The following is an 18,835-nucleotide window of genomic DNA, read 5'->3' on the forward strand; positions in this document are numbered from 1 at the left end:
GACTGGTACCTCTCTCACGCTGAGGCAAACAAACACTGTAGGCTGCTACTTCCCTGCAGATATTTGATGGTGTAATACCAGCTAAACAGTATAATTTCTCCAATGTGTATGGTGTAGACATCCTGTGATAATGTGACTGAGGGTTCTCTCAGACTGATACCTCTCTCACACTGAGGCAAACGAACACTGTAGGCTGTTACTTCCCTGTGGATATCCGATGGTGTAATACCGGCTAAACAGTATAATTGCTCCAGTGGTGTAGCGTGTAGACATCTTGTGATAATGTGACTGAGGGTTCTCTCAGATTGATACCTCTCTCCCACTGAGGCAAACCAACACTGTAGGCTGCTACTTCCCTGCAGATATCAGATGGTGTAATACCGGCTAAACAGTATAATTGCCCCAGTGGTGTAGGGTGTAGACATCCTGTAATAATGTGACTTTCTCTCAGACTGATACCTCTCTCACACTGAGGCAAACGAACACTGTAGTGTAGTCTACTACTTCCCTGTGGATATCAGATGGTGTAATACCGGCTAAACAGTATAATTGCTCCAGTGGTGTAAGGTGTAGACATCCTGTGATAATGTGACTGAGGGTTCTCTCAGACTGATACCTCTCTCACACTAAGGGAAACAAACACTGTAGGCTGCTACTTCCCTGCGGATATCAGATGGTGCAATACCGGCTAAACAGTATAATTTCTCTAGCAGTGTAGGGTCTAGAAATCCTGTGATAATGTGACTGAGGGTTCTTTCTGACTGATACCTCGCTCACACTGAGGCAAATGAACACTGTAGGCTGCTACTTCCCTGTGGATATCCAATGGTGTGATTCTGGCTAAACAGTATAATTGCTCCAGTGGTGTAGGGTATAGACATCCTGTAATAATGTGACTTTCTCTCAGACTGATACCTCTCTCACACTGAGAGAGTCTGAGGGCTCTCTCAGACTGATACCTCTCTCACACTGAGGCAAACGAACACTGTAGGCTGCTACTTCCCTGTGGATATCCGATGGTGTAATACCAGCTAAATGGTATAATTTCTCCAGTGGTGTAGTGTGTAGACATCTTGTGATAATGTGACCGAAGGCTCTCTCAGGCTGATACCTCTCTCACACTGAGGCATTCTGTGATAATGTGGCATGTCTCATTAAGAGCCACATCTGCTGTTTTAACGTAGTGAGATGTTTCCCACAGTAGACATGCATATTCAATAGCAAAGTAGCAAAGTGCAAGGGCAGGTGTTTTCACTGTGTCTGGTTGTGACCCCCAGGCTGTGATCCCCAGAACTGATACTGGGGTTCATCTTTGCCAGTATGTGGATCCATATCTAACTAATAAGCTGCCATAGGCTGCAATTGCTTGGAAAGAGGATTGGACAAATCCATAGCTCAATAGAGTTCCCATGTCCAGTGACACTATATTTTTGGCTATTTGGAAAGTAGATTTGGTTGGAAGATGTACTGATAGTTATCGATACCCTTCTTAAAATGGCCACAAATCCAATAACCAAGCTCCTTTTTTACATGCTCTTGAGCACATTGAAGGAACATTTTTGTTTTGTGTCAGGAGCGACTTGAGAAACTGCCAGTCACTTCTGAAGTGAGAGAATTGGCTGTCTGCAAGGACGTTGCCCAGGGGTTGGCCGGATATTTTACCATCCTGTGGGAGGCTTCTCTCATGTCCCTGCATGGGAACCTGGAGCTGATAGACGGGAGCTCAACCCACTCCTCAGATTAGAACTGTCGACTTTTTGGTCAGCAGTCCTTCTGGTGTGGAAAATTGGCTGTCTTCAAGGACGTTGCCCAGGGGACGCCTGAAAATTTTACCATCCAGTCGGAGGCTTCCCTCATGTCCCCACATGGGAAGCTGGAGCGGACAGAAAAGAGCTCACCCCACTCCCCAGATTCTAATTGCTGACCTTTCGGTCAGCAGTCCTTCTGATATGAGATAATTGGCTGTCTTCAAGGATGTTGCCCAGTGTACGCCCGGATATTTTACCATCCTGTGGGAGGCTTCCCTCATGTCCCCACATGGGAAGCTGGAGCTGACAGAAAAGAGCTTACCCCACTCCCCAGATTCTAATTGCTGACCTTTCGGTCAGAAGTCCTTCTGATATGAGATAATTGGCTGTCTTCAAGGATGTTGCCCAGTGTACGCCCGGATATTTTACCATTCTGTGGGAGGCTTCCCTCATGTCCCCACATGGGAAGCTGGAGCTGACAGATGAGAGCTCACCCCACTCCCCAGATTCTAATTGCTGACCTTTCGATCAGCAGTCCTTCTGGTATAAGATAATTGGCTGTCTTCAAGGATGTTGCCCCGTGGACGCCCGGATATTTTACTATCCTGTGGGAGGCTTCTCTCATGTCCCCGCATGGGAAGCTGGAGCTGACAGACAGGAGCTCACTCTGCTCCTCAGATCTGAACTGCTGACCTTTTGGTCAGTCCTTTTGGTGTGGAGAATTGGCTGTCTGCAAGGACGTTGCCCAGGGGACATTGATGCAGCCTAGAATTTTGCAGGTATCCTCAACTGAAACAGAGCAGGTATAGTTGGAACTGGATCACTTTGCCCACTGATCCAAAAGTCGTGAGACAGAGACAGTGGTCTACTGGGAATATGGAGATGCTTGCTTGGCCATGCCCCAGGCTGGTGAGCAGCGTCTTGCTTCCCTTTGCTGTTTTCAGACGGTCGGTAAGGTCGGCAATCACTTTGCCGCAGCAGCAGCAGCTGTGGGGAGAGATGGAGAGAGATGGAAACTAGGTCATTTCCCCCTTCCCCTCCCAGCCAGTCGTCTTTATAGCGGCCGTGTTGGCGTGTACACCGCTTGCGAGGCAGGCTCCGTCTGGGGCCAGACAAGGAAGGGCGACTTCTTTCTGGCACTGCGAGGGACCCACAGGTGTAATGCTCGGTGAAGCTGTCAACCTGGATCTGGCTCACGCCGTCTCCGACTTGCCTGCCTTTGGAGTTTCCTTCAGATTAGGATTGCCAATCTGAATGCTAGAAGCGGGCAGCGATTTTCATCTCAGTTTGGAAGCTAAGCAGGGTCAGTCCTGGTTAGTAGTTGGGAAAGAGACTCCAACAAATACCAGGTCCTTTCGGCTGAAATTCAGAAGGAATCGTCAAAACCACCTTGCCAAGGAGTTGCCATAAGTAGGCAGGCGACTATCTCTTCTATAGGAGCCTTGTCTTTGTAGTAAAATAATATGGCGGCACTATTTACAAGAACAAAGTTTCTATAACACAAAGTTTTTTATACTTCCTTCTTTGCTTCCACACTGGGCTTCTTTCTCATGCAGATAAGTAGCTTCGCTCTAACAGAGCGCCTTCTCACACCAGTTACGAAGGAGCTTCACACACAATGGACTTCAACTTGGGGCTTCTTCTCACCGAAGCTTCTCACACCAGGCCTACCTCACACTGAGGCTTTTCTCCCACTGAGGCCTTCTCACACTGAGGGTTCTCTCAGACTGACGCCTCTCTCATGCTGAGGCGAACTAACACTGAAGCCTTTCTCCCACTGGGACCTACTAATAAGAGGCCTACTTCCCACTGTAAAGTAATATGGTTGCACTATTTACAAGAACAAGGTTTCCATAACACAAAGTTCTTTATACTTCCTTCTTTGCTTCCACACTGGGCTTCTTTCTCATGCAGATAAGTAGCTTCGCTCTCACAGAGCGCCTTCTCACACCAGTTACGAAGGAGCTTCACACACAATGGACTTCAACTTGGGGCTTCTTCTCACCGAAGCTTCTCACACCAGGCCTACCTCACACTGAGGCTTTTCTCCCACTGAGGCCTTCTCACACTGAGGGTTCTCTCAGACTGACGCCTCTCTCATGCTGAGGCGAACTAACACTGAAGCCTTTCTCCCATTGGGACCTACTAATACTGAGGCCTACTTCCCACTGTAAAGTAATATGGTTGTACTATTTACAAGAACAAGGTTTCCATAACACAAACAATATTCTTTATACTTCCTTCTTTGCTTCCACACTGGGCTTCTTTCTGATGCAGATAAGCAGCTTTGCTCTCACAGAGCGCCTTCTGACACCAAAGTTACACGGGAGCTTCACCCAGTTGCTTTTTACACATAGCAGCCTTCACACACAATGGACTTCAACTTGGGGCTTCTTCTCACCGAAGCTTCTCACACCAAGCCTACCTCACACTGAGGCTTTTCTCCCACTGAGGCCTTCTCACACTGAGGGTTCTCTCAGACTGACGCCTCTCTCATGCTGAGGCGAACTAACACTGAAGCCTTTCTCCCACTGAGACCTACTAATACTGAGGCCTACTTCACACTGTAAAGTAATATGGTTGCACTATTTACAAGAACAAGGTTTCCATAACACATAGTTCTTTCTACTTCCTTCTTTGCTTCCACACTGGGCTTCTTTCTTATGCAGATAAACAGCTTTGCTCTCACAGAGCGCCTTCTCACACCGAAGTTACACAGCAGCTTCACACAGTAGCTTTTTACACAAAGCAGCCTTCACACACAATGGACTTCCACTTGGGGCTTCTTCTCACCAAAGCTTCTCACACCACGCCTATTCGTACTGAGGCCTACCTCACATTGACGCCTTTCTCCCACCGAGGCCTTCTCACACTGAGGGCTCTCTCAGACTGACGCCTCTCTCACACTGAGGCGCACTAACACTGAAGTCTTTCTCCCACTGAGGCCTACTAATACTGAGGCCTACTTCACACTGTAAAGTAATATGGTTGCACTATTTACAAGAACAAGGTTTCCATAACACAAACAATGTTCTTTATACTTCCTTCTTTGCTTTCACACTGGGCTTCTTTCTTATTTCTGACAAAGCCGAGGTACATGAAACCTTTATTGTATGATCTTTGTTTTGCTGTCTGTGCCAATCCAACCCAAACGTTGCCCAGCATCTATGTGTCTCCGCAACTCATCCTTCGCCTTTTTCTATCTCTTTCAGCGTCCTTGGTGCTCGTCGCGTCTCAGACACTTTCCACGCACGTTTCTCAGCCTTATCGAGGACTTACGTCTACCGAGTCGCAACCGGTTGCTCTTGGCCTTCTGAGCTGCTGCCGGTCTTTGAGCAGAATCTCTGCTGGGTGACACAGAGAGGGTGAGTTTGCAAAGCCCGACAGAGGTGTTCAACCATTGCCTTCCACAATCCACCGTTCATATTGAGAAAATGAACCTGACAGGGGATTGGTGTCTGGATCAAGGACATTGCATCCTAATTGTAATAGAGGCTCGACAGTAGGACATTAAGCTGTAATATAGCTGCGATCCTACATGGGATATTGAGCTCCCAAGCAAGTCTTCTTCCAATTTCTCCCTTTTGGTTAATGGTTGAGCCTGTTGGGCGAGTGGGCTTATTAACAAAAGACCCTCCTCATAAACATATAGCCGAGTAACTTATTAGCAATAAGTTACAATATAGTTGCTCTATTTACAAGGTTTCCATAACACAAATAAAGTCCTTTATACTTCCTTCTTTGCTTCCACGCTGGGCTTCTTTTTCATGCCAATAAACAGCTTTTCTCTCACTGAGCTTCCTCTCACACCGAACTTACACAGGAGCTTCACACAGTAGCCTTTTACACACAGCAGCCTTTACACTGGGGCTTTACACATGATGACCATGCTTTTCTCCGCTTTGCTTCACACACCAGGCCTACTCATACTGAGGCCTTTTCACATTGAGGGTTCTCTCAGACTGATCCCCTCTCACACTGAGGCAAACTAACACTGAAGCCTTTCTTCCACTGAGGCCTTCTCACACTGAGGGCTCTCTCAGACTGGGGCCTTTCTCCCACTGAGGCGAACTAACACTGAAGCCTTTCTCCCACTGAGGCCTTCTCACACTGAGAGCTCTCTCAGACTGGGGTCTTTCTCCCACTGAGGCGAAGAAACAGATTACTAACACATTGAGGCCCTTCTTCCACAGAGACCTCTCAGACTAAGGCCTTTCTCCCACTGAGGCAAAGAAACACCGACTACTAACACATTGAGGCCCTTCATCCACAGAGACCTCTCAGACTGGGGCCTTTCTCCCACTGAGGCGAAGAAACACTGACTACTAACACATTGAGGCCCTTCTTCCACAGAGACCTCTGAGACTGGGGCCTTTCTCCCACTGAGGCGAACAAACATTGAAGCCTTTCTCCCACTGAGGCCTTCTCACACTGAGGGCTCTCTCAGACTGGGGCCTTTCTCCCACTGAGGCGAAGAAACACTGACTACTAACACATTGAGGCCCTTCTTCCACAGAGACCTCTGAGACTGGGGCCTTTCTCCCACTGAGGCCTTCTCACACTGAGGGCTCTCTCAGACTGGGGCTTTTCTCCCACTGAGGCAAAGAAACACCGACTACTAACACATTGAGGCCCTTCTTCCACAGAGACCTCTCACAGACTGAATCATGCACATCTACTTATATAGAACTGCAGCATTTACCAAGTCATTGCATCCATTTAACCCTTTCAGTAATTAAAAATAGCTAGTTAATTTTTAATATTTCTGACAAGGGTGATAGTTAGTCATTTAGTTGATGACCTGCGATCCTTCCCTGGACTCACGGACTCCCTCGGACTCTTTTCCCCAGCCATTTGGACTTGGCCGCCATGCAGGAAGCAGCAGGGTTCCTGGTGGGCACCCATGACTTCAGCACCTTCCGCTCCGCTTCCTCCGAATTACCTGCAAAGAACCCGGTCAAGACGATTGACCAGCTGGAGATCAGACCTTCTTCGGGCTTCTTGATGCACCACGTCAACAATAGGTGAGAACTAACACTGAAGCCTTTCTCCCACTGAGGCCTTCTTACACTGAGGGCTCTCTCAGACTGGGGCCTTTCTCCCACTGAGGCGAAGAACCACTGACTACTAACACATTGAGGCCCTTCTTCCACAGAGACCTCTCAGACTGGGGCCTTTCTCCCACTGAGGCCTTCTCACACTGAGGGCTCTCTCAGACTGGGGCTTTTCTCCCACTGAGGCGAAGAAACACTGACTACTAACACATTGAGGCCGAAGGTGAGAGCAGAAGGTGTCACCTCAAAGGAGATTAATCACAGAATGCACCACTCATTGCTCATGCTGCCCCATTTGGTATGCGGCAGGTACTGGCTTGTTCAGTAGACTCTCCTCTACAGTTCCATTTTGGTGGGAAGCCTTAGCATTGAACAGTTGTGTTGTTAAAGTGAACAGTAAAGCCTCCACCTTCGTAACTCCTCAACAGAAGGTAGTACTGGTGTGCAGCAGGTACTGGCTTGTTCAATAGACTCTCCTCTACAGTTCCATTTTGGTGGGAAGCCTTAGCATTGAATGGTTGTGTTGTTAAACTGTAAAGTAATGCCTCCACCTTCGTAACTCCTCAACAGATGGCAGTACTGGTGTGCAGCAGGTACTGGCTTGTTCAGTAGACTCTCCTCTACAGTTCCATTTAGGCGGGAAGCCTTAGCATTGAACAGTTGTGTTCTTAAAGTGCAAAGTATGGAACCCTGCGCAGACGGTCGGAAAATGTGACTTAAGCAACGTGCGTGCAGTCATTGAATTCTTGACAGCAGAAGATGTCACCCCAAAGGAGATTCATCAGAGAATGCAAGCTGTTTATGGGGATTGTGTTGATGTGAGAATTGTGCGTTGTTGGCGAGTAAGTTTAAAGATGTTGAGGTGGGAACATCTGACTTGCGTGACAAACAAAGAGTTGGACGTCCTGTGACAGCAACCACCGAGTTTCACAAGCAAAAGGTTGACAGATGGATTCAGGACGATCGTCGTATCACTCAGAGAGAAATTTCAAGCATAATCGGCATTTCACAAGAACGTCTGGGTCACATTATTGCTTTGCTTGGCTGTCGAAAGATCTGTGCACGATGGGTACCCAGGATGCTGGCGCTTGAAATGAAAGTGCACAGACTTCTTCCATGACGGCTTCAGAAAATTAGTTCATCGTTGGCAGAAATGTATCTAACTGTCTGGTGATTATGTGGAAAAGTGAATACTGGTAGTTAAAGATAATGTGAGGTTGTGTACCAACTCACCAAAGGCGCAGCGGAAGAACCAGGTTTTAAGGTCCTTTTTGAATGTTTCTAGTGAAGGGGCTTTCCTGATCTCTCCAGGTAATGAGTTCCAAAGTCGGGGAGCCACAGCGGAGAAGGCTCTCTCCCTTGTGCCCACAAGACGAGCTTGTGAGATTGGTAGGGGTGAGAGGAGGGCCTCCCCTGAAGATCTAAGGGCCCGGGTTGGTACGTGGAGAGAGATACTAACACACTGAGGTCCGGTTTTCTCTCTGTGATTGATTTCTTATTGCATTATTTTGTTTCATTGTGTTTTATTCCTATGCTTTGTTTATTTTATTGTGATATTAGTTTTGTTGTTTGATTTTTATGTTGTTGTATTTGTTGTAATTGTATTTCTGGGCTCGGCCTCATGTAAGCCGCCCCCAAGTCCCCTTTGGGGAGATGGTGGTGGGGTATAAATAAAGATTATTATTATTATTATTATTATTATTATTATTATTAGATCAATAGGTACCTTTTTACACAACCATCCTACAATAAACTGTCATTATAAACAAATCCTTTCGTAAGAACGATTCTTCCGAGCGTGTTTTTTCCTCCCCGTCGGAACTGCTGACGTTGACTGCTGAGTGGCCAAATGCCTTCAGCAAAGGCCTTCCTCCGTGAAATCGCATGAGAGGTATTAGCAGCCTATTATTGCACTTTGTTTATGGTCAGCAGGGTTTATTTCCAGCCGGGTTGTTTGGAGGTGGGAGTAGCAACGGAGGGGATGCAATGGAGAGGCAGGCCCAAAGGTTAGAGACAATGGGCAACAATGGGAAGCAAAAGGCCTCCGAACGCCCGCCTTGTCATTTTGTATCTTCCCTCCAAGATTATGCGAGTCTTTGAGTCTATGGTTATATGTTGTAATTTTGGCCACTTGACCTTGGAGGTGTCTACGGACAATGCTGGCTCTTCGGCTTAGAAATGGAGATGTGCACCAACCCTTAGAATTGGACACAACTGGACTTAATGTCAGGGGGAAACCTATTGCTCCCAGACTGAGGCCATTCTCTCACTGAGGCAAACTAACACTGAAGCCTACTAACATTCTGAGAAAGTCCTCAGTTTGAGAAGGTCTCAGTAGGAGAAAGGCTTCAGTGTTAGTTCGCCTCAGTGGGAGAAAGGCCCCAGTCTGAGAAAGCCCTCAGTTTGAGAAGGTCTCAGTGGGAGAAAGGCTTCAGTGTTAGTTCGCCTCAGTGGGAGAAAGGCCCCAGTCTGAGAAAGCCCTCAGTTTGAGAAGGTCTCAGTGGGAGAAAGGCTTCAGTGTTAGTTCGCCTCAGTGGGAGAAAGGCCCCAGTCTGAGAAAGCCCTCAGTTTGAGAAGGTCTCAGTGGGAGAAAGGCTTCAGTGTTAGTTCGCCTCAGTGGGAGAAAGGCCCCAGTCTGAGAAAGCCCTCAGTTTGAGAAGGTCTCAGTGGGAGAAATGCTTCAGTGTTAGTTCGCCTCAGTGGGAGAAAGGCCCCAGTCTGAGAAAGCCCTCAGTTTGAGAAGGTCTCAGTGGGAGAAATGCTTCAGTGTTAGTTCGCCTCAGTGGGAGAAAGGCCCCAGTCTGAGAAAGCCCACAGTTTGAGAAGGTCTCAGTGGGAGAAAGGCTTCAGTGTTAGTTTGCCTCAGTGGGAGAAAGGCCCCAGTCTGAGAAAGCCCTCAGTTTGAAAAGGTCTCAGTGGGAGAAAGGCTTCAGTGTTAGTTCGCCTCAGTGGGAGAAAGGCCCCAGTCTGAGAGAGCCCTCAGTTTGAAAAGGTCTCAGTGGGAGAAAGGCTTCAGTGTTAGTTTGCCTCAGTGTGGGAGAGGTATCAGTCTGAAAGGCCTCAGTGTTAGTAGGCCTGGTGTGAAAAACTTCAGTGAGAAAAGCCCCAGGTTGAAGGCATCATGTGTAAAGCAAATGTGAGTAGATCAATAGGTACCACTCCGACAGGAAGGTAACAGCGCTCCATGAAGACATGCTGGCCACATGACCTTGGAGGTGTCTACGGACAACACTGGCTCTTAAGCTTAGAAATTGAGATGTGCATCAACCCCCAGAGTCGGACACGACTGGACTTTAATGTCAGGGGAAAACCTATTGCTCCCAGACTGATGTCTTTCTCCCACTGAGGCAAACTAACACTGAGGCCTACTAACACACTGAGGCCCTGCTTTCAAACAATTTGGAAGAGCCACAAAGTGAGATCCGAGGCCAGTGCTATGTCCACTCCTGGTCTAGAAAAACTGCCCCTTTGTTGCTGCTTCGCTCCAACCTGTTATGTCCAGAAATAAGTCCCATCATTGTGAGTAACTCTTATTTCCCTTTTCCAGTGAGCTGAAGTTTTGGGAACTGGAATTCACCAGCCGGTCATTCCTCTACAAACAGGTACAGCGAGAGATCTAGCTTTCCCTTTACAGAATAAGACCAACTATGAAATTATTGGCATGGGGTTCGGTGTGGGAAGTTTGGTCCAATTCTATCTATCTTTTTCTGAGATCCAAGTAGGGAGGGGAGAGCAGGCGTGCTCGGCACATGGCCACAGGCAAGGAAGAGCGTGAGAGGCTGGAGGGAGGCTAGTGCCACAGACTCCCTTCAAGGAATGGGGGTTCTGTGTGGGAAATTTGGCCTAATTCTATTGTTAGTGAGGTTCAGAATACTCTTTGATTGTAGGTGAACTAGAAATCCTAGCAACTACAACTCCCAAATCTCAAGGTTTATTTTCCCCAAACTCCCCCAGTATTCACATTCTGAGCATATTTCATATTTGTGCCAAGTTTGGTCCAGATCCATCATTGTTTGAGTCCACACTGCTCTTTGGATGTAGGTGAACTACAACTCCTAAATGCAAGGTCAATGCCCACCAAACCTTTCCAGCATTTTCTATTGGTTTTGGGAGTTCTGTGTGCCAAGTTTGGTTCACTTCCATCCTTGGTGGAGTTCAGAATGGTCACTGATTTTAGGCGAACTATAAATCCCAGCAACTACAACCTCCAAATCTCAAGGTCTATTTTCCCCAAACTCCACCAGTGTTCACATTCGGGGCATATTGAGTATTTGTGCCAAGTTTGCTCCAGATCTATCATTGTTTTGAGTCCACAGTGCTCCCTGGATGTAGGCGAACTACAACTCCCAAACTCAAGGTCAATGCCCACCAAACCCTTCTAGTGTTTTCTCTTGGTCATGGGAGTCCTGTGTGCCAAGTTTGGTTCAATTCCATCGTTGGTGGAGTTCAGAATGCTCTTTGATTTTAGGCGAACTATAAATCCCAGCAACTACAACTCCCAAATGACAAAACCAATCTCCCCCCTCAATCCCACCAGTATTCAAATTTGGGCCAAATTTGGTCCGGTAAATGCAGATACATCCTGCATATCAGATATTTACATTGCGATTCATAATAGGAGCAAAATTACATGAAGATGAAGCAGAATGAAATGGTGCTCTCTGGTGGTAACTTCAGGAACTGCTGTTTGCTTTTATGCAGAGTTGCTTGAAATCTATATAAATAAATACATAATGTTTGTTTGTGGGATTAACATAACTCAAAAACCACTGGACGAACTGACACGAAATTTGGACACTATACCCCTAACAGACCAACGAGTGACCATAACTTATAAAAAAAATCCCAAAACAGCGAAAAGGACTTAAAAACCCAAAAAGCTAAATGACGAAAAGCTAAATGATGATGCAGAAAAAAGGGAAAGAAGAGGGAGGGAAAGAAGGGGAGAAAGAAAGAAAGAAAGAAAGAAAGGAGGGAAATAAAGAAGGAAAGGTAGAAGGAAGGAAAGAGGTAGAGAAGGAAGAAAGGAGAAAAAGGGGAAGGAAAAGAAAAAAGGGGGAAGGAAGGAAAGAGGGAGAGAAGGAAAGAAAAAAGGGAAGGAAGGAAAGAGGGAGCGAAGGAAGGAGGGAAAGAAGGAGAGAAAGAAGGAGGGAAGGAAAGAGAGAAGGAAGGATGGAAGCAAAAAGCGAAAGAAAGAAGGAAAGAGGTAGGGAAGAAATGAAAGAAAATAAAGAAAAGGGGGGAGGAAGGAAAGGTAGAGAAGGAAGGAAGGAAAGAAAGAAAGAAAAAGAGAAGGAAGACGAGGGAGTGAAGGAAGGAGGGAAAGAAGGAGAGAAAAAGGGAGGGAAGGAAAGAGAGAAGAAAGGATGGAAGCAAAAAACGAAGGAAGGAAGCAAAGAAGGAAAGAGGGAAATAGGCGGGGAAGGAAGAAATGAGAGGAAAAAGAGCTAAAGAAAAAGGGGGAAGGAAAGAAAGGTAGAGAAGGAAGGAAGGAGAGAAGGAAAAAAACTGGGAAGGAAGGAAAGAGGGAGTGAAGGAAGGAGAGAAAGAGGGAGGGAAGAAAAGAGAGAAGGAAGGATGGAAGCAAAAAATGAAGGAAGGAAGCAAAGAAAGAAAGAGGGAAATAGGTGGGGAAGGAAGAAATGAGAGAAAAAAGAAGATAAAGAAAAGAAGGAAGGAAGGAAAGGTAGAGAAGGAAGGAAGGGGAGAAAGAAAGAAAAAAGGGAAGGAAATGGGTAATCAAGGAAGGAGAGAGAAAGGGAGGAAAGGAAAGAGAGAAGAAAGGATGGAAGCAAACAACAAGGAAGGAAGGAAGGAAGGAAGGAAGGAAGTAGGGAAGGAAGAAATTAGAGGAAAAAGAGCTAAAGAAAAAGGGTAAGGAAGGGAAGGAAGGAGAGAAAGAAAGAAAAAAGGAAGGAAAGAAGGAAGGAAGGAAGGAAGGAAGGAGGGAAAGAAGGAGGGAAAGAAAGAGAGAAAAAGGGAGGGGAGGAAAGAGAGAAGAATGGAAGCAAAAAACGAAGGAAGGAAGTAGGGAAGGAAGAAATGAGAGAAAAAAGAGCTAAAGAAAAAGAGGGGAAGGAAGGAAAGGGAGAGAAGGAAGGAAGGAGAGAAGGAAAGAAAAATGGGAAGGGAAGAGGGAGTAAAGGAAGGATGGAAAGAAGGACAGAAAGAGGGAGGGACGGTTGGCCACAGCAATGCGTGGCAGGTACAGCTGGTATATATATATATATATATATATATAGAGAGAGAGAGAGAGAGAGAGAGAGAGAATGTGGAAGAGTCCCTATCTCGGGGTGTTTTTACATAAATGCTGGTTGGCCATCTGTCGGGAGGGCTCGGATTGTGTATTCCTGGGGATTGGACAGGAAGGCCCTTAGCGTCTCTTCCAACGCTAGGATTCATTGAGTTGTTTTGGAAACCCTTTTAGGATCGGAGAGAAAATATCTGGAGATAATTCCGTGCCCTGTCGGTGTTGGAAATGTTTTCTCATTGGACCATGTCTTTCTTGCTCAGTGTTTCCCCGACTTTAGAAGGGATGTGGTCAGTTTCTTTTTTGCCTTTTCTCCCCACGCTTCTCGTGCGTTTCGTCTATTTCAAAAGGAAACTCTGCCTTTATTTATACCTCTGTCGCCTCCCCAAAAGAACGCGGAGGAAACACACACAAATATTACAGTCTCTTCGTTGGGTTGTACATAACATGCCGTTTCCTGCTGTTATTGCCATTTGATTCACGTTCAGTGCGTAAGTGCACCAGGTGAAGATAACAACTTTCCGAATGTGTGTCAGTAGTGGTCACGAACTTTTCCGCAAAAGGAAAAAAAGTATTGCAATGGTTTCCTTTCTGAAAGCACAGTGGTTTCTGGTGAGTGAAACGTCAGTCTCTAAATAAATAGAATCATCGACTCTCCAATGCCAGAAATACAGCTTAATGGTGTAAGTTTGAAAATGGTGACCGTTTCCGCTCCCTTGGCAGCCACCTCTCCACAAAAGTCAACATCGACACTGAAATACAACTCCGCCTGAGCTCTGCGAGTGCAGCATTTTTCCAAATGAAGCAGAGAGTGTTTGAGGACCGGGACATCCGTAAGGAGACCAAGGGGCTTGTTTATAAAACCATTGTCCTCCCAACACTTCTATAGCAGCCACGTTACAAAGGAGCTACTGTGTGAAGCTCCTTTGTAACTTTGGTGTGAGAAGGCGCTCTGTGAGGGCGAAGCAGTTTATCTGAATGAGAAGGAAGCCCAGCGTGGAAGCAAAGAAGGAAGTATAAAGAACTTTGTGTTGTGGAAACCTTGTTCTTGTAAATGGGGCAACCATATTATTTTACTATGAAGGAAAGCCTCCTGTGGAAGAGTTAACATTGGTCTGTATGTTTTTGTTCTTTTTATCACTTATTCTTCAGTAAACTGCTTTGCTATATCATCTTGAACTGGATTGTGCGTTAAGTATAGAGGTGATATCCCAGCCTTGGAAGGCAACGATACAAGTCAAATCCATCTCTCAGTGCTAGACCTTCTCCATCATCTCAATTTCTGAGTTCCCCTTCCTGTCCTTTCAGGTCCGCCGCATGGCTGGTGTGTTAGTGGCCGTGGGCCAGCACCGCCTGGACCCTGAGCACGTGAAGAAGCTCCTGGAGATCCGAGACCTGATGGCTTATCCCTCAAGCACCATGGCACCAGCATGTGGCCTCTTTCTGAAGAACGTGGAGTACTGCGAAGCCGGTGAGGACTAGAAATGGATGAGGTGGGGGGCAACTCTGAGGAGAAAATGTCCATCTCCTTGTTGGGACAGACTATTGCCTTTGGGCATAGATCAAACATTACAGTCTACAAAATACTCTGAGGCCTCTCACACTGAGGGCTCTATCAGACTAAAGCCTTTCTCCCACTGAGGCAAACTAACACTGAGGCCTTCTCATACTGAGGCCTACTAACACACTGACTTCTCTTGTCAGATATATTAAACATTAACTAGACATTTTTAATTACAAAAATGTGAGTCAAGCACTGAAAGGGTTACTTTTATACAATGACTCAGCAAAAGCTGCAGTTCGATATAAGGTGTGCCTGTAGCTTAGTAGGCCTCAGTCTGTGAGAGGTCTCTGTGGGAGAAAGGCCTCAGTGAGTTAGGCAGGCCTCAGTATAGGAAGGCCTCAGTGTTAGTTAACCTCAGTGGGAGAAAAGTCTCAGTCTGTGAGAAGTCTCTGTGGGAGAAGGGCTTCAGTGTGTTAGTAGGCCTCAGTATAAGAAGGCCTCAGTGTTAGTTAACCTCAGTGGGAGAAAAGTCAGTCTGTGAGAAGTCTCTGTGGGAGAAGGGCTTCAGTGAGTTAGTAGGCCTCAGAATGAGAAGGCCTCAGTGTTAGTTAACCTCAATGGGAGAAAAGTCTCACTGTGAGAAGTCTCTGTGGGAGAAGGGCTTCAGTGAGTTAGTAGGCCTCAGTATAAGAAGGCCTCAGTGTTAGTTAACCTCAATGGGAGAAAAGTCTCACTGTGAGAAGTCTCTGTGGGAGAAGGGCTTCAGTGTGTTAGTAGGCCTCAGTATAAGAAGGCCTCAGTGTTAGTTAACCTCAGTGGGAGAAAAGTCAGTCTGTGAGAAGTCTCTGTGGGAGAAGGGCTTCAGTGAGTTAGTAGGCCTCAGAATGAGAAGGCCTCAGTGTTAGTTAACCTCAGTGGGAGAAAAGTCTCAGTCTGTGAGAAGTCTCTGTGGGAGAAGGGCTTCAGTGTGTTAGTAGGCCTCAGTATAAGAAGGCCTCAGTGTTAGTTAACCTCAGTGGGAGAAAAGTCAGTCTGTGAGAAGTCTCTGTGGGAGAAGGGCTTCAGTGAGTTAGTAGGCCTCAGAATGAGAAGGCCTCAGTGTTAATTAACCTCAGTGGGAGAAAAGTCTCAATCTGTGAGGTCTCTGTGGGAGAAGGGCTTCAGTGTGTTAGTAAACCTCAGTATAAGAAGGCCTCAGTGTTAGTTAACCTCAATGGGAGAAAAGTCTCACTGTGAGAAGTCTCTGTGGGAGAAGGGCCTCAGTGTGTTAGTAGGCCTCAGTATGAGAAGGCCTCAGTGTTAGTTTGCCTCAGTGGGAGAAAGGCTTCAGCCTGATAGAGCCCTCAGTGTTAGTTTGCCTCAGTGGGAGAAAGGCTTCAGCCTGATAGAGCCCTCAATGTGAGAGGCCTCAGAGGGAGAAAGGTCTAAGTCTGAGAGAGCCCTCAGCGCGAGAATGCCTCAGTGGGGAAAAGGCCTCATTATGAAATTATGTTGGCATAACTGCGGAAAAACAGGAACATACACCCACATGTGGTGGGAATGTGAAAAAATACAAAAGTTCCACAAAATAATCAAGAAAGAAATGGAGGAGCTATTAGGGATAAATACAGAATGGAACAAGACTATTTTTCACTCAGAAATTGGAAAGTAAAGGGGAATTTAAAGAACAGGAGGAAATAATAAAACACATGATGGATGAAAATACTGGTATTTTGACTGCTAATTTTGAAGATTATATCTTTCTAAGTATTATACAATAAAATTATTTTAAAAAATTATGAGAAGGCCTCAGTGTGAAGTAGGCCTCAGTGTTATTAGTATGAGAAGGCCTGGTGTGAGAAGCTTCTGTGAAGAAGCCCCAGGTTGAAGGCCATCGTTTGTGAAGGCTGATAGGTATAAAAAGCTACTGTGTGAAGCTCCTGTGTAACCGTGTGAGAGGGTGCTCTGTGAGAGCGAAGCTCTTTATCTGCATGAGAAAGAAGCTGCGTGGAAGCAAAGAAGGAAGTAGAACCTTGTTTTTGTAAATTGTTAATAAGCCCACTCACCAAACAAGTCTGACTATCCCAGCTTGACTTTCCCCTTAATCTTGTCTTTGCAGATCTGGAGATCGGAAGAACCGAAGCTGAAACGTAGGGTTTATTGAAACGGGCTTCGCTTTGGAATGGACTCTTTGGACGAAGAAGGAAGGCCGGCCCTTCCTGTATTCAATGTAAATACATCAATAAACCCACTTGATCACACTATTGATCGTTTTGCTCTCTCTGTATCTACCAGAACTTGAGGGTGCTATTGTGTCCTGCTATCCCACTATCCGAAATACTTCCAAAAATCCAAAATTTTCCAAATGTATATCTGAGATACTGAGTCTTTTGTTTTCAGATGGTTCCACAGACACAGCCTTGGTTGCCCTATTTACAATAAAAAGGTGTCCATAATGCAAAATAAAGTTCTTTATACTTCCTTCTTTACTTCCACACTGGGCTTCTTTCTTGTCCCAAATTATGAGGAGGCCTCAGTGTGAAGTAGGCCTCAGTGTTATTAGGTCTCCGAGCCCTTTGCTTTCAGATGGTTCAGCGGACACAGCCTTGGTTTCCCTATTTACAATAAAAAGGTGTCCATAACACAAATAACGTTCTTTATACTTCCTTCTTTACTTCCACACTGGGCTTCTTTCTTGTCCCAAATTATGAGAAGGCCTCAGTGGGAGCAGGCCTCAGTGTGAAGGCGGCCTCAGTGTTGTTAGGCCTCTAAGCCCTTTGCTTTCAGATGGTTCAGCGGACACAGCCTTGGTTGCCCTATTTACAATAAAAAGGTGTCCATAACACAAATAAAGTTCTTTATACTTCCTTCTTTACTTCCACACTGGGCTTCTTTCTAGTCTCAAATTATGAGAAGGCCTCAGTGGGAGCAGGCCTCAGTGTGAAGGCGGCCTCAGTGTTATTAGGCCTCCGAGCCCTTTGCTTTCAGATGGTTCAGCGGACACAGCCTTGGTTGCCCTATTTACAATAAAAAGGTGTCCATAACGCAAATAAAGTTCTTTATACTTCCTTCTTTACTTCCACACTGGGCTTCTTTCTAGTCCCAAATTATGAGAAGGCCTCAGGGAGAGCAGGCCTCAGTGTGAAGTAGGCCTCAGTATGAGAAGTCCTCAGTGTTACTTTGCCTCAGTGGGAGAAAGGCCTCAGTCTGATAGAACCCTCAGTGTGAGAGAGGCCTCAGTGGGAGAATACCTTCTGGCTCTATGTATATGAAACATAAATACATTTCAGTGTTTAGACTTGGGTCCCGTCTCCAAAATCCGAAATACTACAAAATCTGAAAAATCCAAAAATCCGTCAGGTTCCATTTTGGATGAAGCTTAATCTTGGCAGGTTCCCGATTTCCGCTCTTATTGAATAGGAAACAGAGAGGACGAAGAGTATATTAATTCTCTCAGATCAGCAGACTTGGTTGCTCTTTCTATCTAACTGGCAACCTCAACTCCCTGTGCTTTTTGCTTCCTGTGGCTTCTCGCAACGCAACATAAGAGTAGGTGGGCCCTTTGCTTTGCAAAACGACACACGGAAACTGCAGCTCAGAGCATCCAAAAGTTCAAGGAGAGGCATCAAGGTGCAGCAACCGGGAGACAACTATCATTGGTAGACAAACATCAAGAGACCAACAAATGGGTAAGTCACTATTCTTACTACTTCGACTACTAGTACTACTACTACTACTGTTGGTCATCGAATTGAAAACTAGAGAGGGTTCCTGCGTCTTTAATCTATACACTACCCAAGTGAAGGCTTTCATACAGGAACCGTTTCATTCTAGATTGTGTTTCCTCCACCACAGATATCACAGTGTTTCTGACTCTCCCCATTGGTGGCACCATGAACATGTCCAAGAGCCCTACCAATGTCCTCCACCAACACCATCCCGCCCATCACCCAAGTGAAGGCTTTCATACAGGGACCATTTCATCCTAGATGTTATGTGTTTCCTCCACCACAGACATCTCAGTGTTTCTGACTCTCTCCATTGGTGGCACCATGAACATGGCCAAAAGCCCTGCCAATGTCCTCCACCAACGCCATCCTGCCCATCACCCAAGTGAAGGCTTTCATACAAGGACCATTTCATCCTAGATTGTGTTTCCTCCACCACAGATATCACAGTGTTTCTGACTCTCCATTGGTGGCACCATGAACATGTCCAAGAGCCCTGCCAATATTCCCCACACACACTAAACTGCACATCACCCAATTGAAGGCTTTCATATGGGGACAATTTCATCCTA

The 18,835-nt window shown here is 46.1% G+C and overlaps 1 protein-coding gene across 2 annotated transcripts in view; it reads left to right on the forward strand.

Moving 5' to 3' along the window:
- The window catches only part of PUSL1 (pseudouridine synthase like 1), a 45,470-nt gene extending 28,671 nt beyond the window's left edge, over positions 1-16,799 (forward strand). Inside the window, exons 4-8 of one of the 2 annotated variants that reach the window (XM_060758972.2) lie at positions 4,961-5,113; positions 6,599-6,772; positions 10,350-10,404; positions 14,361-14,523; positions 16,655-16,799. In XM_060758972.2, the coding sequence (XP_060614955.2) occupies positions 4,961-5,113; positions 6,599-6,772; positions 10,350-10,404; positions 14,361-14,523; positions 16,655-16,689 (580 nt within the window). In that variant the 3' untranslated portion in view covers positions 16,690-16,799. The remainder of the gene's footprint in view (positions 1-4,960; positions 5,114-6,598; positions 6,773-10,349; positions 10,405-14,360; positions 14,524-16,654) is intronic. The other variant, XM_067473013.1, reaches the window with a different exon arrangement.
- The last annotated feature ends 2,036 nt before the right edge of the window (positions 16,800-18,835 follow it).

The sequence above is a fragment of the Anolis sagrei genome, chromosome 13 (genome assembly GCF_037176765.1).
Source record: "Anolis sagrei isolate rAnoSag1 chromosome 13, rAnoSag1.mat, whole genome shotgun sequence".
NCBI lineage: Eukaryota > Metazoa > Chordata > Lepidosauria > Squamata > Dactyloidae > Anolis > Anolis sagrei.